The sequence below is a fragment of the Carcharhinus amblyrhynchos genome, chromosome 16 (assembly GCF_965287045.1).
Source record: "Carcharhinus amblyrhynchos chromosome 16, sCarAmb.v2.hapA, whole genome shotgun sequence".
Lineage (NCBI taxonomy): Eukaryota > Metazoa > Chordata > Chondrichthyes > Carcharhiniformes > Carcharhinidae > Carcharhinus > Carcharhinus amblyrhynchos.
The window spans coordinates 45,047,085-45,071,979 of record NC_137339.1 but is presented as its reverse complement, the minus strand read 5'-3'; the positions used below and the strand labels follow the sequence as shown (position 1 = coordinate 45,071,979).

The 24,895-nt window shown below is 39.3% G+C and overlaps 1 protein-coding gene across 1 annotated transcript; it reads left to right on the top strand.

Annotated features, from left to right (window-relative positions):
* The first annotated feature begins 675 nt into the window (after window positions 1-675).
* Window positions 676-22,901, top strand: LOC145353986 (uncharacterized). The gene is made up of 3 exons (XM_080205048.1): window positions 676-745; window positions 8,248-8,343; window positions 15,137-22,901. The coding sequence occupies exons 1-3, from the start codon at window positions 712-714 to the stop codon at window positions 15,319-15,321; spliced, it is 315 nt and encodes a 104-aa protein (XP_080061174.1). The 5' UTR covers window positions 676-711; the 3' UTR covers window positions 15,322-22,901.
* Window positions 22,902-24,895: the final 1,994 nt, after the last annotated feature.

Here is a 24,895-nt window from a genome sequence, read left to right as displayed (position 1 = left end):
TGCGTCTGCTTCTGTTGCAGGGAGTGAGTATTGCATTTTTTTAATTTTTTTATTTTACATTAACTGTTAAAAGTTATTGCATTTTCTTCAATTTCTGAACTATATTAAACTTACTGTTTGCTAATATCTATTTTCCTGTCTACATAAAGTGCTTTATTTCATAGACTCGTGTAGAGATTGGAATGCTGCAAAGTTTGAAACCTTTTTACCTGTTTATATTTCTTGGTTAACATTCAACCAAATAAGTTTTGTTGGTATACATATCTTTCATGGGGAAAACTTTTGTTTCCAGTGAGGGAGAAATGAGGCAGTGTCCATGCTTTTATCATGATGCATTTTAAACACATTCATCATTGGAGGCAGCACAGTGATTAGCATTGCTGCCTCACAGCACCAGGAACCTAAGTTTGATTCCTGGCAGAATCTGTGTGCTCTCCCCGTGTCTGCATGAGTTTCCTCTGGGTGCTCTGGTTTCCTCCCACAGTCCGAAAGACCCGCTGGTTAGGTACATTGGCCATGCTAAATTCTCCCTCAGTGTATCTAAATTGTCATCGACGTAATAGTTGAATAAGAAGTTTTCCATTTGTTCTAACAAAACATTTTTCTGTTACTTGGACCATGTTCTAGAAAATACAACTTAAAATAGATCGATGATTATTATTGTTTCCCCAGGGTTACACACCACTGCATATAGCAGCCCTCCATTCCCACATGGATATCATGGACCTTTTAATTCATAACTATGGTGAGTTTCCTGCTGAATTACAGTCTATTGCAGTAACATTTTACTGTTTTGTTCATTGTTGGCAGATATTTAAACTGGACTGGAATTACTGAAGTATGGAAACCTATCCCATTAAAACTGTGGATTACGTGTAATGTACTGTGGAGATCAGCCATTTAGAAATTGTGTCTTAGTATTCATTAAATATATATTTTTCTTGTTACTTGGACATTTTTAATGTTTTTATTGAGTGTTTTCCATTTTACCACAAGGTGCAACAAATCCCCAAAATCTAGTGCAGTACAGAGTGAGTATTATTCGACATATACAGAAAAGACCAGCAAATACTTATAAATATGGTTCAGATTTTCAATCATTGTAATCATTGTAGTCAACATCTCCTTTCATACGAACAATTAAAGGATACCAAAAAGAGAGGAAGTCTCAGGAAAGCAGAATAAAGCCGTGATCACATGGCACCATGTGCAGCTCCACAGGATAGCACAGAGAGGTACGCAATATACAGGATCCATTATGGAATAAAATATAATCAATCAGGACCCCAACTCAGCATCCCAAGGCATCCAAGTGATGAAAGGGTTCCACTTTTCTGTGGAACATTAGGATACCGTCATCGGTAGAAGTTGTGGTGTGGCAGTGTACACTTGCATATACAGGAGCCAGTAAGCAAAGGATTCTTAGACAACGCCAAGGCTCAGAACAGACCAGACCTCATTCCACCAGATCAGAGACAGTGTTCATGCCTGACTATTTTCCAACAAGGAAACAATACCTTTAAGGAGAAGAAAAATTGTTAAGACACAACAAAATAAGGAAAACCTCTGTGTTCATATCTGTATGATATAAGACAATATCACAGAATCAGGACTATAATCACAAGGGAACAAAGTTCAGGGTTAATGATGAATTATGTGGTAATAGAACCGTTCATGGAGCTTGAAAAGGCCAAAGCCATGAAAGGATCGTCGAGCAACATCCAGGATCCTTAGTGTTTCACTGAAGCCTTTACACCTTTGCCATGTCGTCATCCCGAACCCCCAATAAGGAGAAACCTAGGCCCCAACAGGTGTTAAAGAGCAGTCAACCTGCTCAGTGAACACCAAGGACAAAACAACGCAAAACCTATAGTCGAATTCTTTGACCGACCCCAGGCATCGAAGACTGGATATTCCATCGAAAGTCCAGCCTTCGAATTTAGATTGTGAAAGCATGGGAGTCAGTTCTCAAATTCAGTCGGGTTTTATCTCAGCACCCCTTGGCAGACCAAGCATGTGGATATTCCTTTCTGGCACCATCTCCCAAATCAGTTGAGATGCTTGACATACCATGCAGCAGAATTTCAAAGAAGGTGAGCCTCCACTGGGAAAATTGCCCTCTAAACTGACAGGATTCTCTTCTTCGCTTCATCCATTTTGTTATCACAGTTCATCAATGTGAGCACCAATAATCTGTGCTAGAGATCCGAGACCATCGTCCACAATGTCACTCACAGTGGCAGCCATCATCTCAATGCCTATGGTTCTGGAGCGTAGGCCCGCTCACCAGCAAAACTGTCACTGTGAACTGGGCCCCACTTTAGCCATCTCCAACTGTCTCAATCAAACAAGAATTTTCTTGACTTAACTGCCCCCTATCACCAAACTTAAGCCAGGAACATAGCATGTTTTATACACATCAAGATCAAATAATTATAGGCTATACATCAAAATAAAAAATAGGATTAAAAGATGCACGCAAAAAACGCAGCCGTTCCTGTGTTTGCATCGTGTGATTCCCCACTTGGATATCTTTTCAGTTACCTAAATCAGACAGGACCACGTTCCTAAAGAATGAACTTTAAATAATGGATTTCCTAGAAGGACCTGAAACTATAAATCAATCAGTGGAATTGTAGTTGTATAGGTGACATCATCTTTTAAAATCTAAAATTGCTCTAATGTCCCTAGCTGTTTGTTGTTTTGCATAATATATATATGCCCATATTCAGATTGTGACCTGTGGGTTTAAAATTGTAAAGCCTCAATAAATGTTCTATAATTTTGTTTCCATTCCCCAAGATTCTGTCCTTGATTCCAGGATATGAATCCTGCTCAAGCATAGTTCCATGAATTTTGGCCATCCTCCTGTGCTGTATCTGTTTAGTCATTATTCACTTGTAAGCTTTAATAACAAGGGTTGATGGGACTTGAGGTGGGAGGCAATAATTTTGATTTATTATTGTCACATGTATTAATATACAGTGAAAATTATTGTTTCTTGTGCAGTTATAGACAAAGCATATGGTTCATAGAGAAGAAAACGAGAGAGTGCAGAATGTAGTGTTTAGGTTGTAGAGAAAGATCAACGTAATGCAAGGTAAGTCGATACAAAAGTTTGACAGCAGCAGAGAAGAAGCTGTTCTTGAGTCGGTTGGTACGTGACCTCAGATTTTTCTATCTTTTTCCCGATGGAAGAAGGTGTGAGAGAAGATGCCTGGGATGCGTGGGGTCCTTAATTATGCTGGCTGCTTTGCTGAGGCAGCAGGAAGTATAGACAGAGTCAATGGATGGGAGGCTGGTTTGCGTGATGGATTGGACTACATTCACGACCTTTTGTAGTTCCTTGCGGTCTTGGGTAGAGCAGGAGCCATACCAAGCTGTGATACAACCAGAAAGAACGCTTGCTATGATGCATCTGTAAAAGTTAGTGAGAGTCATAGCTGACATGCCAAATTTCCTTAGTCTTCTGAGAAAGTAGAGGTATTGGTGAGCTTTCTTAACTATAGTGTCAGCATGGGGGGACCAGGACAGATTGTTGGTGACCTAGACACCTAAAAGCTTGAAGCTGTTGACCCTTTCTACTTTGTCCCCATTAATGTAGACAGGGGCATGTTCTCCTTTTACGCTTCCCGAAGTCGATGACAATCTCCTTCATTTTGTTGACATTGAGGGCGAGATTATTGTCAATGCATCAGTTCACCAGATTCACTGGCATCTGCTGTGGACCTGTTGCTGCAGTAGGCAAACTGTAGTAGATCCTGGTAGTCCAGGAGGCTGGAATTGATTTGTGCCATGACTGGCCTTAAAGCACTTCATATTGATGGATGTCAGAGCCACTGGCCGATAGTCATTAAGGCACACTACTTGGTTTCTCTTAGGTACCGGGATGATTGTCGTCTTCTTGAAACAGATAGGTATGTCAGATTGGTGAAAAGAGATGTCTGTGAATACCCCCACCAGCTGATCCGCGCAGGATCTGAGTGCTCGTCCGGGTACCCCATCTGGGCGAGTCGTATTCCACGTGTTGACTTTCGACAAAGCTGTTCTGACATCTGCGACAGTGACCCCAGATACAGGTTCTTCCAGGGTGGAGGTCGTGCTTTCGCTGACCTCTTGCTCAAAACGGACATAGAATGCATTGAGCTCATCAGGGAGGTGTGCATTGGAGCTGGCAATTTTACATGCCTTCATCTTGTAGCCTGTTATGTCTTGCAGACCTTGCCATTGTCAGTGGATGTTGGTGTGGCTAGCCTAAGACTCTAGCTTGGTCTGGTCTTTTGGCATCTTTAATGGATCTCCTTAGATCGTATCTGGCTTTCTTGTATATACAGTAAGAAGTCTGACAACACCAGGTTTAAGTCCAACCGATTTATTTGATAGTAAACTCACAAGCTTTCGAGGTTTGCCCCTTCGTCAGGTGACTTTGAAGGGGCAAACCCCGAAAGCTTGTGAGTTTACTATCAAATAAATCAGTCGGACTTAAACCTGGTGTTGTCAGACTTCTTACTGTGTTTATCCCAGTCCAATGCCAGCATCTCCACATCATTTCTTGTATATGTCAGTGTCACCTGACTTGAACTCCTCAGACTTGGTCATCAGCAAGCAATGGATATCCCTGTTCATCCATGGTTTCCAGTTGGGGAACATACGGACTTCTTTTGTACACTATGTCTTCAACTCACTTACTAATGAAGTCAGTAACTAAATCACTTAAGTCAGTTAATTGGGATGAAGTCAGTTAATTGAGATGGCATCATCCAGATTCAAAATGTTAGCTCTGTTCTCTCTCCACAGATGCTGTCAGAGCTGATTTAAATAATTGAGCCTAATTTTTGTACTCATCTAACTTCAGCGAACATACAGAAACTTTGGATGTAATTAACAGTTGAATCTGTGGCCTCCCAATACTCAGAGCACTGATGTCAATTGTAGCAATCCCAATCATCAACCAGATTGAGATCAGTTAATTCAGAAAATCTTACTCAGCTGTGTTTGGAAACATTAGGATTGGACTCAACAAGGTTCTGTTAGGGAGTGTGACTACTCAAGTGTGATTAACATTCATGTAACTACACTCCAGTGAGGAATCAAAGCCTTCACAAGAGGAGTGGAGAAAATTGGTACATCAGGTTGAGTTCTTTGACAGTCCTGGTCAGTATGGCCCCTTCCATCATTCAGTTTTCCTGTTCAGGTTCTCAGTTTATGTCCTTTGTCACTGGCCCAGTTTTCCATTCTGTTAGTGGAGTTTTGCTGTGTAGCTTTCTATAAAACGTGGTCGGAATTATTCTAATAATACACCAGAGGTTTACTGTATCACTTCTAATGATGCTGCTGTTCTCTGGATAGATATAATATCTATGTATTGCATTTACTGTTTGATTTGAAATAGATTAGAGAAATAGTCAAGTACATAATTCTGAGGTTCACATGATCTTATTATTTTGGTTTGACTTCAGCTGAAACCTTGAATGTATTATTGTATTCTATTGCTTCCTAGTGCTGATAAGGACAGAAATTTCCAAAATCAGCTTGGCATAAGTGCAATTTGAAAGCAAAGTTGTGCTGTTCTGTTTGTTTTGTAGAACCTTGTGTAATTGTCTGTCTTATGCTGGTTTTATTCCCAAAAGTCATTGTGTCACCTTCCCAAGTGAAACCCCACTTGACTCATTAATATAGCTTTCACTCCTCCCCCCTCCTCCACCATACATAGGACCAGGAAATGCAAGTTTCTGGCCCTGAGTGGATGTAAATTTAGACTAAATATTTAAAGTGCATAGAATCCAAAGTAGCTACTTTGAAAATTTTTAATAGTTTCCTCTCCTTACTGAGGTCTGCACTACTACTTCTGTTGCATTAAATTAACAACAGCTTCCATTGTTGCATTCTTAAAAATGCTGTGCTTAATATTCATAAATGATTGTTTGGTGGCTTTGAATTTTAGTTTGCATAACTTCAATAAGAAGCATATGCATGCTGCTTTTCGTAATTGTTACATGGATTTATACGAGTTAATATAGTTCTCAGGAAATGTGGACTAATATTCCTGCCATCAAGATTGGTGTGGAAAACTAAATTTTTTGCATAATTTCTGTCTGATGCAGGAATTTCCAAATGTGTGTGTCATTCCTCGGCATTCACCTTCAGTCAAATACAAGCATGTTCGGTACAAATATCGAATGTGGGTAGATTTGTCCTGCATTTGTGTGAAGTATGTTTTCAATATACTGTGCTGTGCTTATTGTTGCCTTCATTGTGACTCAGATTTCTATTTCTGAAATAGCCTATTCACATTTCAACATATTGATAGATTTTGTTATCTTTACATTTTGGTCAATTTTAAGATGGTAATCTAATCATGGTGTTCACATTATAAGCATGAGCCACTTAAACTTTAATTTCAAATTTTCTGAATTCCATGATTGGATTAATATGTTGTAATTTATTTTGAGTTGCTCACTATTTTTTATTGTGCCTCTTTGCATTGTATATCCACTTTTAAGGCACACAACTGCGTGGTTTCTGTTCAAATTTCCTGATATTAGCAGAAAAATGTTTAATTTCTTTTTATTGACTTTTCCTGTCCTCAAATTTTATCTCCTTGGTCAATTTCCTTCACTTGTTGCTTTTATTTCTTGCGCATCTGTCCTCATCAAGCTGAAGGGTGGTGCTACTGGTCTCTTTGAACCGAGAGACAGCCTCAAGTACTCCTAGGAGAGGTGTGGATTGAGTCCATTGGAAGGCAGGATATCCCTTTTCATTGCCATCTTCTTGAGAAGAACATGCCCTGCTGCTCCCCCCTCCAACCAAACTCCCCACTAAACCAGGGTGAATTTTGTCTTTTGAAATATCGTGTCATATTTTTGAATTTGAAGCCATTTTGTATTCCTGATTCTGACCCACTAATGACTAAATGACTAAAGCTACTTATGTGAAGGCAATACAATTCCAGTTAGATCTCAGGCTGAGACCTTGGGGGTTGGGTGTAAGGGAATTTTCTCAGGGTGTCCCACTGGGGTGTCTTGTATTCAGCCAATCTTAGCTAACACACAGACTTGTAACGGACAGTATGCAGTTAAAGACATTCTTTATTTGATCAACTCATATTGGGAAAGAGAGGATTCCAATATCTCTTTGATGTTACATCACATGAGCACAACAGACACATTTTTGAAGATGCATTCTTCCCACCCAACTTTGTCATCCATGTTGGACAGACCAATTACATAAATACACCTTATTTACTTCAGCCAATAGCATTCTACCTTCCAGCAGATTGCCTGCTAACCTTATCTAAGCAAATCCAGTGCGTTCAAGGGTCGCTCCTAACACCTACAATCCTGGGAACGAGAAGGGAGCCATCTTGTCTGCTTTCTGTCCCCCTATCAGTGGAGGCTGAATATGTCTTTTCATTGCGGCTAGAAGATGAATCCTTCTATTCATTTTCAAAAATCTTGGTAGCTTGTAGCTGTCTGGTCTGCCCCTGTTAATAAGCTCTATCCTTCATTGTTCCAAAAGAATGTGGTCTAATTAAACTTATTTCCCACTATACCAATGGATAATTTGCCTGTTGGCCATAGCTGATAAGAAAATACAAAAATACAGTTTAAATCTATAAAACTTGTTCAAAAATGATTATATGTGCTTATATAGACAATACCTTCATACAGTATATAAGAAAGCACATTGTAATACCTTATGTATAAGGCACACTGGTCCCTATTTTAAATTAATCTACTTTGTTTTAATAGTCTTCAATAGGTTTCTGTATTTTCTGCTACAATTGGGTACTATAGAAGGGTATGAAAAGGTACATAGGTTCAAAAATCAATTCCCTTCTTTGAACTGAAATACAATCAGTTCAGTTTTGGATCAGGTATAGATTCAGCCCCCAAGTAAGACAGAGATTTTACAGTTACCCTATAAACCAGATGAGCCCCTCTCGCAGTGTTTTTTTTCTGGTTATAGTACAGTAAAAACTTTTTTTAAATTATGAAATGGTTTCAAATTATTTTAGGCACTATTACTTAAGTGTTACTCAATAGTCTATCGTATTCTAGTTTTAATAGCTCTTAGCTTCACTAGAACAAAACCTTTACAATTAACATATATAGTGCTGTCTGTACCATTAACACTAAAGCCTGTAGTTGAAATACTTTAATGCTATACTTACCCACTCATCAGTGTTGCTTTTGTGAGAGATTTTGGAAACAGCATTATAAAATACATTTTTTTTATTTTAAATAGGTGCCAAAACAAATGTGAGAGACTATAGTGGACGGTTTGCATCCCACTATCTGAAAGACAATGATGACTCTACTGACTGTTTAAATAGCTCTTCACGTAAGCTTTTCTTATACCACTTGCATTGGTGATAGCTGATTTGTATGCTATATATGCTGGTGATTCATCTTAACAATATGCTGCCATTTAAAAAGGCAAGTTCTTCTTAAATTCCATATCATTGTATTGTACAGTATATTACATAAGAACATAAGAAATAGGAGCAGGAGTAGGCCATCTAGCCCTTCGAGCCTGCCCCGCCATTCAATAAGATCATGGCTGATCTGTCGTGGCTCAGTTCCACATTCCCGCCCTCTCCCCATAACCCTTAATCCCCTCTCTTATCAAAAATATTGACAGTGATATCAGCATTCAGATAAGTCAAGACATCTGAAAAATGAACTGCTTTTGCAATGTATTTTGTGGAAGTCAATCCAGTCTCATTAGTTCAAAGCTAAAGCAACTTCTGTGATACAAATAAACGTGTAATTGGATTTCAAGAACTGGCAACAATTTACTCTCAAATTGTTCAAAAGATAAATTTGTCAAGATGTTCTGTTGATAACCACTTACCTGTGTTTATGATAAGTAAGACGCCAGAGTGCCACTGTAACTCAAGTATGATAGATTAAGACAGCAGTGTTTGTGAGTTTATAAAACCTACAATAAGTGTAATTTATTTTCGTTAAAACCGTCAGTCTTTTCCCCAGTGGCCAAGCTATAATAATGTATTGAATCGCTGAAAAAAACATTCCTAAACAACGATTAGTTGATTGAGGCAAAGAACATGCATGCAACTTTATCTGAGGAAAGGTAAAGCACTGCTTCAGAAGAGGAGAGGTATAAATTGGACTTTGACACATATTCAGTTTATACAGCATACAGGACAGGCATCTTCATTATGGGTGTACGTCTTGTGCTTAGAAGTATAAATATTTGTGCTTCTTCAGCGCACTGTTGTAATTGTGAATGGCCATGTGAATTGCATGTTTTAGTTTTTGTATCTGTCACAAATACTTGCAATATCAAAATAGTCGCAACCAAACTCACTGTTCCTCACTGATGCTAACATACACATCCAGCAGGAGTCATTGAATTGTAATCAAGAAAGGGAACATTGACCAATGTTGCTTTTTTAGCACAAGTAATTGCTGAAGTCAGCAAACTCTGGGCATCAAACACTAAAGAAGGTATTGCTCTTCTGTCCAGCCTTCAACTTCCAGCCTAGTTTATTGATCATTGCCACATTCTCACTATGACTGCAGAAAGAGTGAGGAAACAAATACTGGTGACCACAGGAATATGGGTATAAAATTTTCTAAAGGAAATGCCTCAGGAAAAAAAAAGGATTTGTATCTGTTATGTACTTTTTAAAACGGAGGCTGTCACTGGATGAGCTTATCCACAATTGATTCAGGGCAGCCTGTTTATTCATAATGTGCACACTACATATGAAATGCATTGCATTATAATTAGAATCTGCTTCAGCAGAACAAAAGCCTACATGGACTGGTGAGGTAGAATAATCTGTTTCTGTGCTGCCTATTCTATGAGGTGGATTTGAATTAAAATGCCTCTTAATTATTAATGTTTGATAGAACTTCTGTACTATTGGTTATCTTTGAAACTATGTTTTGCAATGTGAGGAAGTATTTTAATTAAGACTGTGCATCATTCGTAATTCAGTTAGTAGCACCCTTGCTTATGTTGTGGAATCAAGACCCAGGCCGGGAACATGAACACAGAAATTCAGCTGACACTGGGTGTGCTGCACTGCTGGAGGTGCTGTCTTTGGAGTAAGATGTTAAACCAAAGATGTTCTCAGGGAAAATTCTTCCTGATGTCTTGAATAATAATTATCTCTTAACCCTTAACCAACATCTCTTTTAAAAACAAATCTAGTCATTGTCACAGTGGCGTTTATGCAGTCGCGTCTGCCAAGTATTAGTACACTCCAACATTGCACTTAATTGGTTGCAAAACACTATAGGGCATCTTAAGACTATGAAAAGCTGTCTAAACGCAAGTCCTTTCATCTTAAGAATAATGTTAACCTGAACAGACTCATCATATTATTTTCTGTGCATCTTAATGGTATACTTTTAGTTTTATTTTACATAAAATATGGTTTATGTTATTAAAGCCAGCTGAAATGGTAAACCACGACCAGCTCGAACGTTTTTACAACTCAACGTGGTCCGGTACACATACATTTTTGCTGGAATGACAATGCATAGCTGACAGTAAAGAATATGCTGATGACACTTGTGTGTAATGCTTCAGAAATTTTATTTTGACAGATGTAAATGTATGTTTCTATCAAGAGTCCACATTTGTAAGTTATTCTAAAAAAAACTTGAATTGTTGCTAGATTATTTTTCTCCTGTTGGCTTCTTGCTCAAACACATTGCATTTTCTCAGTTTGATGTTTCACAGGTTTAGGATAAAGTTTAGTGCAAGAGTTCTTGAACAGTTTTGACATGGGGAATGAGGAAGCTTTGGTGGGCTTAAAAGTGGACAAATCCCCAAGTCTGGGTGAGGAAGAAATTTTTAATTCCTCCCTGGCCAAAGGAGAAGTCATGATGTGGAGATGTTGGTGTTGGACTGGGGTAAACACAGTAAGAAGTCTCGCAACACCAGGTTAAAGTCCAACAGGTTTATTTGGTAGCAAAATCCACTAGCTTTCAGAGCGCTGTTCCTTCGTTAGGTAAGTGGAAGTTCTGTTCACAAACAGGGCAAATGTAAAAGAGAGGTGCCAGAGAACTGGAGGACAACTTACGTGGCGAAAAACTGCAGCAGGCGATGGTGCAGTGGGACCTCGGGGTCCTTGTGCATGAGTCGCAAAAACCCAGCTTGCAGGTGCAGCAGGTGGTCAGGAAGGCGAATGGGATGCTGGCCTTCGTAGCGAGGGGGATTGAATATAAAAGTAGGGAGGTCTTGCTGCGGCTGTATAGGGCATTGGTGAGGCCGCAGCTGGAGTACTGTGTGCAGTTTTGGGCGCCGTACTTACGCAAGGATATTTTGGCCTTGGAGGGAGTGCAGAGGAGGTTTACTAGGATGATGCTGGAGTTGAGGGGGTTGAGCTATGAGGAGAGGCTGAATAAACTAGGCTTGTACTCGTTAGAGTTTAGAAGAATGAGGGGAGATCTCATTGAGACGTATAAGATGATGAATGGGATGGATAGGATAGAGGTGGAGAGACTCTTCCCGCTCAGAAAGGACAGTAGGACTAGGGGGCACAGCCTCAAGATAAAGGGGGGGGGGGGGGGGGGCGGTTTAGAACGGAGTTGAGGAGGAACTTCTTCACTCAAAGGGTGGTGAATCTCTGGAATTCTCTGCCCGTTGAAGTGGTGGAGGCTACCTCGCTAAATATTTTTAAGACACGGGTTGATGGGTTTTTGATAAGAGAGGGGATTAAGGGTTATGGGGAGAGGGCGGGAATGTGGAACTGAGCCACGACAGATCAGCCATGATCTTAGTGAATGGCGGGGCAGGCTCGAAGGGCTAGATGGCCTACTCCTCCTATTTCTTATATTCTTATGTTCCATATTCCAAGAAGGTGGTAGAAATAAACTAGGGAATTATAACCAGTGAGTCCCACACAAATGGTAGAGAAACCATTGAAGAAAATTCTGAAGAAGAAAATTAATCTCCACTTGGAGAGGCAAGGTTTGATCAGGAATTGTCAACATGGCTTCGTCAGAGAGAGATTATGCCTAACAAAATTTGAATGGATTTTTCAAGGAGGTGACCGGGGATGTAGATAAGAATAGTGTAGTTGATGTAGTTTATATGGATTTCAGCAAAACCTTTGGCAAAGTCCCATGTGGTGAAAGCACATGGGATCCAGGGTAACACGGCAAGATGACTCCAAAACTGGCTTAGTGGTTGGAAGCGAAGGATAGTGGTCGAAGGTTGTTTGTCAGACTGGAGGACGGTGTCCAGTGGTGTACCACAAGGGTCAGTGCTAGGTCCCTTTATTGTTCATGATATATATAAGTGATATAGATGAGAATGTGTGGGGAGGGGGGGGTGGTGCTGAAGGCAGCAGGGCAAATTAACAGGTAAGTTAAGGAGGCATATGCCTTTATCAGCCGTAGCGAAGGATATGAGCAATGAGGTTTTGTTGGAGCTGTACAAAACTTTGGTTATGCCGTAGCTGGAATACTGTGTGCAGTTCGGGTTGCCTCAATATAGGAAGGATATGATTGCGCTGAGAGACTGCAGAGGAGATTTGCCATAATGTTATCCTGGATGGAGCATTTGAACTATGAAGTGAGGCTGGATAGGCTCAGATTGACTTCTTCAGAGCAAAGAAGGGGGACTTATTTGAAGCGTATCAGATTGAGGGGTATGGACAGGGTGGATAGGAAGCAGCTGTTCTCCTTACTTGAAGGATCAATAATGAGGGGAACATAATTTTAAAGTGAAGGACAGAAGGTTTCAAAGAGATCTGAGGAACCATTTTTTCATCCAGAGAATGGTGGGAGTCTGGAATGCACTGCTTGGGAGGGCAGTAGAAGCGGGAAACCTTATAACTCTTAAATGTATGTGGATGAGCATCTGAAACGTCGTAACACTCAAGGCTATGGACCAAGTGCTGAAAAGGAGGGTTAGTGTAGATTTAGTATCGTCGTTGCAGACATGATGGGCCTAAGGGCCTCTTCTGTAATGCATGACCATGACAAAGGTATTGCAATATTTTGTTTAGAAAATGATTAAATAAAATGTTGGATATCTTGATATTATTGCAGATAGGCTAGTTCCATATTGTTACAGACATGATCTGACTTTACATCCTCTAGTTGATTTGTGTGCACTCACTTTCATTAGTTTTCAGCTGCACCACAAAGTAGGACACTTCATTTTCCCATTAAAAAGACTGGCTTTTCATCAGCCTCTGGAGGGAACCTCCTACAGATTCTTTCAAATATGGGTATTGAAAGCATTTCAAAATCTGAGCCTTGTCTCCAGATTGCAGCAGCACGGTGTGCCATTTGCTGCCTTCTGAGTTATTTTTACTGAGATTCACAAACGTGTGATAAAGTGTCCACTACTTATAATTGTGAATTCATGATGAGGGAACAATTGAGTTATATTTTTAAACTTGCTAATCTGATCCAGTGTTAATATTGAGTCTCAAATGCTGATGGTGAAGGGTAATAACAGTAAACTACATCTATTCTTGAACTTCAAATACGTAAGTTACTAGTAGATCCTGGTAGATTCCAATTGTCTGGGACTAACTGTTTTTCATCTCCCAAACCACAACATTGAAACGAGCAGTTATTACAGTAATGGAGGTATTTTGTTGTCATGACTCAATGTGGCTATGACAATGCAACACTAAACCCTTTCTTAAAACAACCGTTTACACTTGCACTGAAAGCTCCAATTTTTTGGAGCCATTTCTTGGTTTTAAAATGGTTTAATCAATTAAACACTTCTAGTCAATTCAATACCATTTTTTCTAGGCTATTTAATTTTTTAATTTTTCTTGACCTAATTTTCCTTGTGCTACAAGTTCCACTGTCCATTTATAAGAGGGTATCTATTCCAAACTATTATCTTTTATGAAATTTGGCTTCAAAAAACAATTCCCAATCCATTAGCCTAACAATGTAAAGGTTGACCTGGTTTCTCGATTGCTTTTCAATAATCTTCCAACATTCGTTCTTGAACACAGATTCCTTGCTGGGGTAAAGTTTCACGTGTAAACTATATCTCATCTATATATTATACCCCATTATCCTGGTAAGTGAATATTGATAGGCTATTAACCACATGAATATCACAATCTGATTGTCATAGCCACATTGAGTCATGACAACAAAATACCTCCATTACTGTAATAACTGCTCGTTTCAATGTTGTGGTTTGGGAGATGAAAAACAGTTAGTCCCAGACAATTGGAATCTACCAGGATCTACTAGTTACTTACGTATTTGAAGTTCAAGAATAGATCTAGTTTACTGTTACTACCCTTCACTATCACCCAAATTGTATATTAACAAGAGGTCCCAATTTCAAAAGAAGCAAAGAAAAGTTGTCATTGAATCCCATAATAGAATTCCTACGGTGCAGGAGGAAGCCAATCAGCCCATTGAGCTCGCACCAACAAAAATCCTACCTAGGCCTGATGCCTTAACCCCTCATTTAGCCTGTTAATTTTCCAAACACTAAGGGGCAAGTTAGCATGGCCAATTGACCTAACCCGCGCATCTTTCGAGTGTAGCAGTAAATCAGAGTACCCGGAGGAAATCCATGCAGAACTCCACACAGTGACCCACGGTTGGAATTGAACCTGGATCCCTGGCACTGTAAGGTGGCAGTGCTAGTCACTGTGCCACCCAAATTTATTAAAATAGTATTACAATTAAGGTAAAATGTAAATTTGATAAAGATAATGGATATTTGTGTATTGTATAGAACATCTTTGGCAGTATAATAAAACTTTTCTCGACTGAAGGCAACTTAATTTTATGCCAAAGTTTTAGATATAGTCAGCTGCTCTTAATTTGCCATAAACTTAATTCTAGTTAATGGATAATTCAAATTTTGTAGTTAATATTTTTAAAGTCATGTGGCACTTAAATGTTTAATTTGATTGAATTTCAGTGGAGGATGCCAACCAAAAATTGACTTAATTAGCAGGAATTTCCTTTCAATATGGTGTTTAATTTAAAAAGAGTATATGCCTAATATTTCATTGTATCTTCATACGATCTTTGTTGCAATTTTTTTTGAGTATTAATATTTATAGTTAACTTTGAGTTACTACTGTACAGCCAAGCAGTAAGTTTGCTGCATCCACTTTTATTGTTCAGGTGGTAACTGGTCTCTCTTCTTGTAGAATTCCAGCACTCCCGGGGAGAACGACGGAACAGAAAACTTGCTGGACTCTTCCTGCCAAAGAGCCATGGAAGCAGTAAAAAGAATTGGGGTTCAGTAGAGAACCTGACAATGGAAGACAAAGATGGTTCCATGTTCCTGTCTGTGCCAACATCATACAAGGCTGTGCGCAAGTTCTCCAGATAAGGCACTTCAGTAAACTAGAAATTGTGACACAAATAAGTCAGCAGACCTGTTACAGTATTGCTTTTATGAACTACACACATCTTAACTTGTTAAATGAATACCAATGTTCAACAGTAAATTGATACTCGTAAGCAAATTTACTTCAGGGCCCTCTTTTCCTACTGTACAATATTGCTACATGTAGAAACCAGAGGAAATTCCTTACTAGTTTTTAATATATAATGGCAAGTTAATTGTTTTCACAAATATGATGCTAGTTGCACACATTTTTTGAGATTTTCTTCCTCCTACTTCTTATCACAAGGCCAGGATGACAAGAACCTAGTGCATAGGCGCAAAGCGTCATGATTAATGAACTTAATGTAGGAGGGATGGTGGGGCCGCACGAAGGTGGTTTTTGCATTGTGTGCCAAATTTAATATGTTTTCTCTTTTGGCAGTTCTAATAAGATTTGCTTCAAACCTATCTTATCCAGAACTATATTTTGGGTGGGACATGGATCAACATTTAACAACACTATTTCTTTCCTCTTATTTATTTGTGTCATAAATAGGCTTACATTAACACTGCAACGAAGTTGCTATGAAAATCTCTAATCACCACACTCCGATGCCTTTTTCGGTACGCTCCGAGAGAATTTAGCACCTAACCAACATGCCTTTTGGACTGTGGGAGGAAACCGAAGTACCTGGAGGAAACCCGTGCAAATTCCACACTGACAGTGACCCAAGCCAGGAATCGAACCTGGGTCCCTGGCACTGTGAGGCAGCATTGCTAACCACTGTGCTGCCCCACCTTAGTGCTCATAAGAATAAATATCCAGGCAGTTAATGGACACCAAAGCCCTTGCATTTGAGTAATGTTAATATACGCAAGCCAGCCATTTTGTTACATCACAAGGGATGGATGTTCAATCAACACTTTGGTGCTCCATCCTACCCTAAATCTATTTCCAGTATAGATCCCAGTGACTTAGTCATGAGCACATATTGAGTTTGTCTAGAGGATGATGATCTAGTTTCATTATACTGGCCTCTAAGGCAAACATGATCAATATTCCTTCACACATAAGCATAGTCATTTGTGGAAGCAGTGGGAGGTCAGATGCACCTATTGTACCATTATGTTAACCAGAATCAATGAATTTGGTAAGAGAAGAAAACCAGAGTGGTGGAACCTGAGACAGAATTTAAGTTCCCTGCCACATGTTTGCGGGTTAGGGGTCAGGTGAGTATAAAATTCCTTGGATGATCTTCAGCCTGCAGCCATCCCTCTGCAGTCTCGCCTCAATTTTCAGGATAGGAGAAGTTCAGCCCCATCACATCCCATCCCTGACAAGATCTAGCCCTGGGTTGTTTGCTTCGCATCCTGCCTCCCTGTCTGCCCTGAGATCCCTCTCCACACGTGCCTGGTTTTGACTCTTGGAACTTAGAAACATAGAAACTAGGAGCTGGAATAGGCCATTTAGCCCTTCAAATCAGTCATGTCCACTGTAGTTTCTGGCGCAACTGGACGAGAGGGCAGTTGACTATTCAAAGTGGCCAGCACACTCTTGAGATAAGACTGCCTCCAGAGTGAGAGGTGGAAGTCCCAATTCCAGTTAGTTAACACTAGACAGTATTAAGTGGCTCTGGGGCAACCAGTATAGGCAGGAATGTAATCACTATCAACTCATCAGATGGCGTGGGGAAGAAAACCCACAATTTTAAAACTCCTGCCATAAAAAATAAATCCATTTCATTGACGTATAGTGCTTCATTTAGAGAACAAAGATTTTTTTGTTCTGTCTACTGACCCTTCTATGTAGAATTGTGGTTGACCAATTCATGAACAGTAAGCCCCTGATATTCGAATACCAACAATTCTATGGCAGAATATGATTTTCAAATAGGCCAAATTACTTAAATGTAACATGAACACTGAAATATATGTAAGCCCAATTGCAGGCAGACATGAAGCAGAAGTACACTAAGTATTCCTCCTGTTAATGATATAATAAATGTATAAGAATGAGAGTATATATTCACTATTGTCTATTTGCAAGCAAACTTGCAATAAAATTCATAATTATATCCTTTTTTGTGAAGTGATAAAAATGTCACCTAGTGCGAATGTGACTTAACCAAGCTCACACTAGAAATTTTATAGTCATGTTAAGGCTGTGCTTACACAAAGCTGCTGGTTTCATATGAGATGGAATGTACAGGTGGTAAACAGGAGTCTTATTGATTAATCTCACTGGAGCTATGCTACAGCTGGTGCAAATTAGATGCTGTGTGGATCGTTTCTTGGAAAATGTGTTATACTATGTGACTTTAGTGCTCTTTGCATCAGATCAGACACTGACTCAAGTTGTAGCTCTTTAGTTTTTCCACTTGTAACAGGTCTTCGGTGTGGAAATGACATAAGTGTGTAACTGCAGCTTTAGAGAGTGAAGAGTAGTTTCTCAACATAACTCCACTTTGGACTGCTTTACTTTGAATCTATATTTTGCTACATTAATGCAGTCCCTATGTTCTCATGCATGGATTTAAGATCTTGGTGTCCTCCTTTAGATGTGAGTCTCTGCCACCAAAGTAAGATTCTAGTCTCACTAAGTTTGCAATTATTTAGTATCACCTTAAAATATGGTCAGATTTATCCTGGAGTGAATTCTTCAAGTTACTTCATATTTTTCATACATTCAATTAGCACGTAGTTGAGGTTAAAGTACTCTTAATTTTTTATTTTCTAACTCTATTATGTAGTGTGAAACTGTACCAAGTTTACCAAAACAACCTCAGAACCAAACTCTGCTGTCTTACTGAGTTGGTTGGTTAACAAGCAATAGTGCGGTACTGCCAATCCCTATCCACTGGTTTAACTGAAAGTCCACAAATATAGATCTGAAGAAATGATAGTTGGGCTCAGCTGAGATGGTCTATTATTCGAATAAATCAGGAACATATGGCTCCTTTATGGAAAATTTTCCATTTGGGTGAGATGACAGGAGGAGATATCTTTATGGATTACCACCATGGTATGAACCACAACTTTCAGGAGTTGATTGGATAACAGGAAAATCAGAGAATGGATTATTCCGATTAATATTGAGGCACAACTACCCAATATCATCAAGCAGTAAATGTAAGGATAGCAGAACAAAAAGCGATTGAAGTGCTACATTTATTCTTCCAAATGCATTTTGTTGCATGAAATTACAAAATACGCAGAGGTGAATTAGTTCTGAGTATTTTCATCACTTTCTTCCCAAAAGCTTTACGCTAATGAAGATATCTATGAAATTGCACTAGGGAGTGATGATGTAACCTTTGTTATAGGGAGCTGTAAAAAACAAGTATTTCTGCTTTATCCTTTTCAGAAGAGTGGTTATTTAAGCTAATTTGAGGAGTGGGTGAGGGTGGATGGAAGGGACATTGAGGAACTTAGCTATTCAGGTACCAGGTGATAAGACTTCCTTCTTGGTAGATGCCAGCCTCCAAATCAAGATGACATCTTAACTTAAAGACATTGTAGCTCGGATTAACCACACTGGAAAATGTCTTGCCCAGTTAAAAATATTTCAAAACATCAAAAGCACATTGAAAATACAAAAATATCTTGCTGTATTAAATAAAATGTGCATATTACCCTGTAATTCCTGAAAAGAATGGTATTCCAGAAAATATGTGGGAAGTATAGCTGACAGTGTTGTTGGCTGTAAATTGTTTGTACTTGGTACTATCCTTTAATGTTAACAGAAGAGTTATGTGATCCTCGGTAGTCCTGAATTACAAGCTCTTTCAGTTCCTTCCATCCCTTAGAGGATTTGTGTAAGGTTATGCCAGCTCATGTAAAAACTTTATCCACAGTGTGATGGTGCATTATACTTCAAAGGAAACTGGGTGACATGGATGAACAGAGAGATTGCATGACATTATAAGTGACACTGTAAGTGAAAAAGACCATTGATAAAGCTAATGGAAAGCCCAATTTTATGGCAAGTAATTTGGAATATAAAAGTTAAAATGGAAATTTATTCTATATAAAGCTCTATTGAGATCACAGTATTGTGCTGTCCTGAATGTCACACTGTACAGAAAATGTTAAGTCAATACAAGGGATACAGCACAGATTCTTTCATATACTATGTGGTGTGAAAAATGCCAATACTGAAAAACTGGGGCTATTTTCATTAGAACAGAGATGGTTAAGGTGTGATTTGTTGGAACAAAATAGAATAAACAGACTACTTCGAATAGAGTCCAGAATGAGGGGACATAGATATAAGATTAAATATGTAAAATTTTTAAGATCGAGCGGAAGAAATTTTTTTACACAAAGGACTGAGACTGTGGAATTTTCCACCAGACCTGGTGAATAAAGCTTGGGACCATGTCAGTATTTAAGAATAGATTAGATAGGTAGTTAACTAAAGGGAAATAAAGATACATGGAAACAGAGAGGGCACAAGGGATTAAGACTACTGCTTCTGTTGGAGGACTAGCACAAATACAGACTGAGCAAGTATCTGTTTCGGTGTTGCAATTTTTGTGATTAACAATGTGACTTAGTGTTATACTGTTTAAACTATAAGCTAATTATGTACTGCAGAGAATGAGTCATCGAATCAGTATAAAAACTAAAGGAAGGTAAGAGTTGCACATACTGGGAGAATGAAGAATACTAGAGCATTTAATTTGTTCCTTTATAAATAAAACTATGGGAAGTCCTATATTGCACAGCAATCTACACCACCACATTACTACCCATTCAGGGAAGATTTTAAAAAAACCTCATTTTACTCAAGGGATGTTGTCCGTTTCCTAGATTACATAATTCTAAACTTCTAATTCTAATATAGAAGCATGGCTGTCTGTGTGGGTACAGGTATACTAAGTAAATGTTAATGTTTTGCTGCTTTTTTGTTGTAAGGAGTACTAAGAACTACAATAACCTGGCATCATATTGCTATAAATTGGGTGAGAATAGAATAATAAATCCTATAGCACAGAAGGAGGCCATTTGACCCATTGTGCCTGTGCTATACCTTTGAAAGAGCTATCCAATTAGGTCTGTTCTCCCACTGCCCTCACAGCCCAGCAATAATTTTTCTCCTTTTCAGGTATATATCAAATTCCCTTTTAAAGTTAATATTGATCTGTTTTCACCGCACTTTCAGGCAGTACGTTCCAGAATAACTTGCTTTGTAAACAAAAATAAAGTCTTTTATACCACTAGTCCTTTCCTCTAGTTAAATTTAATTTGTGTCTCTGGTTAGTGATTCACCTGCACATAGGATCAGTTTTTTTGGATTTACTCCATCAAAAAAGACCTCATTATTTTCAGCACCTTTATTAAATCTCCTCTTAACCTTTCCATCTCTAAGGACTTTTTTATTATTCATTTAAGGGATATGGGTGTCACTGGCTGGACCAGCATTTATTGTCAATCCCTTTTTGCCCTTTAGAAGGTAGTGATGAGTTGCCTTCTTGGACCACTGCAGTTCCTGAGGTGTAGGTACACCCACAGTGCTGTAATGAAGGTAGTTCCAGGATTTTGACCCAGCAGCAGTGGGAACAGTGATATATTTCCAAGTCAGGATGGTGAATGATTTGGAGGGATACTTCCAGATGATGGTGTTCCAATTTGTTTGCTACCCTTGTCCTTCTACTTGGTAGCAGTTGTGTGTTTAGAAGGTGTTGCTTATGGAGCCTTGGTGAGTTTCTGTAGTGCATCCAACTGTTCTAATCTCTCCATATAAACTGAAATTACTCAAAAGATAAATTTCTTTCAAAAATAACTTCAGTGTCTGTTCACTTGTAAGCTAACACCCTGTTCTACCTCATCACATTCTCTTTTGATCCCTCCACTTGCAACTAAATTGTCCAACTGTTTGTTTGATATCCAGTATTGGATTGTTCACAACCTGGATATTATATTTGACCTCTTCTGATCTTCCAATCATATACTCGCATTGTCACATGGACTGTATATTTCTACAAACGAGCTCTGCCCCCTGCCCTCTCTAATCACCAGATGAACCCCTCATCCATGCTTTTGTTACCTAGGCTACTCCACTGCTGGTGTAGGTCAACCTCCCCCAACCAAAACTCATGTCCTAACATGTTTCAAGTCCTATTCAACAGGACAGCCATGCTCACTTTGAGGACTCCTGCTCAAACACAACTTGATTTTAAAATTCTCATCCATTTTCAAATGTCTATGGTCTCACCCATCCCTATCTCTGATCTTTTCCAGTTCCATTATCTTTGATCTCTACAATGCTCCAACTCCACATTGCTCTTGATATCTGCACTAATGCTGGCCTCATGTGCATCTCAATTTCAGTCACTCAACCGTTGGTGGCTGTGCATTCAACTGTCAAGGGTCTAAGCTGTGGAACACCCTCCTTAAACATCTCTAACTCTCCTCCTTTAAGACACTCTGTAAAGTCTACCTCTTTGACCAAGCTTCTGGTCATCTGCCCTACTATCAACTTATGTGCTTTGTGTCAAATCTTGCTTTATGACATTTGTGAAATGTCTTATTTCATAAATGTGCAACATAAATAAAAGTTCTGTAATTATCATTGCTACCTTTGCTCCATTACTGCTTTTGCAGGTCTTAATTTTTTTTCCCTGTTGGAATGTGAGTGCCACTGACCAAGCCAATGTTTGCACATCCATCATTGAAGATTGTGGTGGTCAGGTCTTCTTGAACCACCGCAGTTCATCTGGTGTAGGTACACCCAAGTTGATGTCGGGAAGAAAATTTCAGATTTTGAATTTTGCTCCCATGACAACTGAAGGAACAACAATATAGTTTCAGGTCAGGATGGTGTTTAGCTAGGAGAGAAACAGGAGAACTTGTAGTGGTAGTGTTTCCATATGTCTGCTGCATTGATTATTCCTTGTGGGTTTGGAAAGTGGTTTGGTGAGTTGACATAGTGCACCTTATATTTGCTACAACTGTCACTGTGTGCCAGTGGTGGAGAGGATGAATGTTTTTTTTTCAGGTTGCAGTTATCCAGGCAAGTGGAGAGTATTCCATCATACTAACTTGTGCCTTGTGGTTGGTAGGCAGACTTTGGGGAATTAATATTTGAGTAAATTTGTCTTTTTTATATAAAGGACTGGCATATGAAATGTTAATATAGAACATGTATTTTAATGAGAGCCCAGTTAATGGAACATTTGCTCCAACTAGTTAATTTTATATATAATGCAATGAAAAAGCTGATGACTTTTCTATATTGAGTCTGAGTTACACTATGAGGTGTATCCTCAGCCAATGCTGTAATCGATTCCAATAGAGGTAGAAATATTTGAAAGTTCAGCAAACTTCGCAAAGCTGTACTTTTCAGGTTTTGTTCATCTGTATCCTGTCAGTTTTCTTTTTGGTAAATCAGTAATTGTTGAGGTCAAATTTGTCTAGAACCAGTTGTTATCTCAACAATAAAAAAGTAACATGCTATGGATGATGCAAATCTGAACTAAAATCAGAAAATGCTGGAAATGTTCAGGTCCAGACAGAATCTGTGGAGAAATGTGTATGTTATGTTATTATATTATGTTACCAATAAATTGTTGTTTGTGTTATCCATCTTAAATAATAAATATAAATAAAGTTATATTTAATATTGAAACATGATGTATTTTTAATGGGAAAAATTCCATTATAAATTTTCTGTTTTAGGACTTACCTGTAGATGAGGCAGCTTTTTGGCCCAAACCTTCTAATTTTCTGCCAAAATGTTTGTTGACTTCCAATATGTGGCTGAGTAGCCTGCACTAGGTGACTCATCCACCATCTGAGAATGTGGCCAAATCTGCATTCATTTGTGTGGAATAAGGTCCCAGATATGGTCCCTAATCTCTTGGCTTTAGCATCAGCAAGCGCCGTAAGAACATAAGAAATAGGAGCAGGAGTAGACCATCTAGCCCTCCGAGCCTGCCCTGCCATTCAATAAGATCATGGCTGATCTGAAGTGGATCAGTTCCACTTACCCACCTGCTCCCCATAACCCTTAATTCCCTTATCGATCAGATTATCGGTAGCCTCCATCACTTCAATGGGCAGAGAATTCCAGAGATTCGCCACCCTCTGAGAGAAGAAGTTCCTCCTCAACTCTGTTCTAAACTGCCCCTCCCCCCCTTATTTTGAGGCTGTGCCCTCTAGTTCTGGTTTCCTTTCTAAGTGGAAAGAATCTGTCTACCTCTACCCTATCTAGCCCCTCAGCCTTCTAAACTCCAACGAGTACAGGCCCAATCTACTCAATCTCTCCTCATAAGCTAACCCCCTCATCTCTGGTATCAACCTGGTGAACCTTCTCCGTACTCCCTCCAAGGCCAATATATCCTTTTGCAAATAAGGGGACCAAAATTGCACACAGTACTCCAGTTGCGGCCTCACCAGTACCTTGTACCGTTGCAGCAAGACCTTCCTGCTTTTATATTCTATCCCCCTCGCGATAAAGGCCAACATTCCATTTGCCTTCTTGATCACCTGCTGCACCTGCAGACTGAGTTTTTGCCATTTGTGCACAAGGACCCCCAGGTCCCTATGCACATTAGCATGCTGCAACTTTTCACCATTTAAATAATATTCCATCCTACTATTATTTCTTCCAAGGTGAATAACCTCACATTTGCCAATGTTATACTCCATCTGCCAGGTCCTCGCCCACTCACAGCCTATCCAAATCTTTCTGCAGACTTCCTGCGTCCTCCACGCAATTCGCTTTTCCACTCATCTTCGTGTCATCAGCAAACTTTGTTACCCTACACTCAGCCCCCTGCTCCAGATCATCTATGTATATGGTAAACTGTTGACACCCCAGCACCGATCCCTGCGGCACGCCACTAGTCACCAACTGCCAACCAGAAAAGCACCCATTTATTCCAATTGTCTGCTTCCTGTTAGATAGCCAATCCTCATTCCACGCTAACACTTTACCCCCAACTCCATGTACCCTAACCTTCTGCAGCAAACTTTTGTGGGGCACCTTATCGAACACCTTCTGGAAATCTAAAAACACCACATCCACTGGTTCCCCTCTGTCTACTGTACTTCATAAAAATCCAGTAAATTCATCAAACATGACTTTCCCTTCATGAATCCATGATGTGTCTGCTTCATCGAACCGTTCTTTTCTAGGTGTCCTGCTGTTTCTTCTTTAATAGTTTCTAGCATTTTCCCAACTATGGACATTAAGCTAACATGCCGGTAGTTACCCGCCTTTTGTCTGCTACCTTTTTTAAACAGCGGTGTAACAGTAGCTGTTTTCCAATCCAACGGCACTTCCCCAGAGTCCAGCGAATGTTGATAAATAACTACTAACGCATATATTACTTCTGCCATTTCTTTCAGTACCCTGGGATGCATTCCATCCGATCCCAGGGACTTGTCTACCTTCAGTCCCATTAGTCCACCAAGCACTACCTTTTTAGTTATAGTAATTGGATTAAGGATCTCATCTTCTACCAACCCTATACCTTCAATATTTGGTAAGCTATTTGTGTCCTCCACCGTGAAGACCGACACAAAAAACTTATTTAAAGTCTCAGCCATTTCCTCGTTTCCCACTATTAAA

Coding starts and splice junctions, on each gene's coding strand:
- LOC145353986 (XM_080205048.1), top strand. CDS start 712: ATGGATATCATGGACCTTTTAATTCATAACTATG. Junction 746..8,247: donor CCTTTTAATTCATAACTATG/GTGAGTTTCCTG, acceptor TATTTTAAATAG/GTGCCAAAACAAATGTGAGA. Junction 8,344..15,136: donor CTGTTTAAATAGCTCTTCAC/GTAAGCTTTTCT, acceptor CTCTTCTTGTAG/AATTCCAGCACTCCCGGGGA.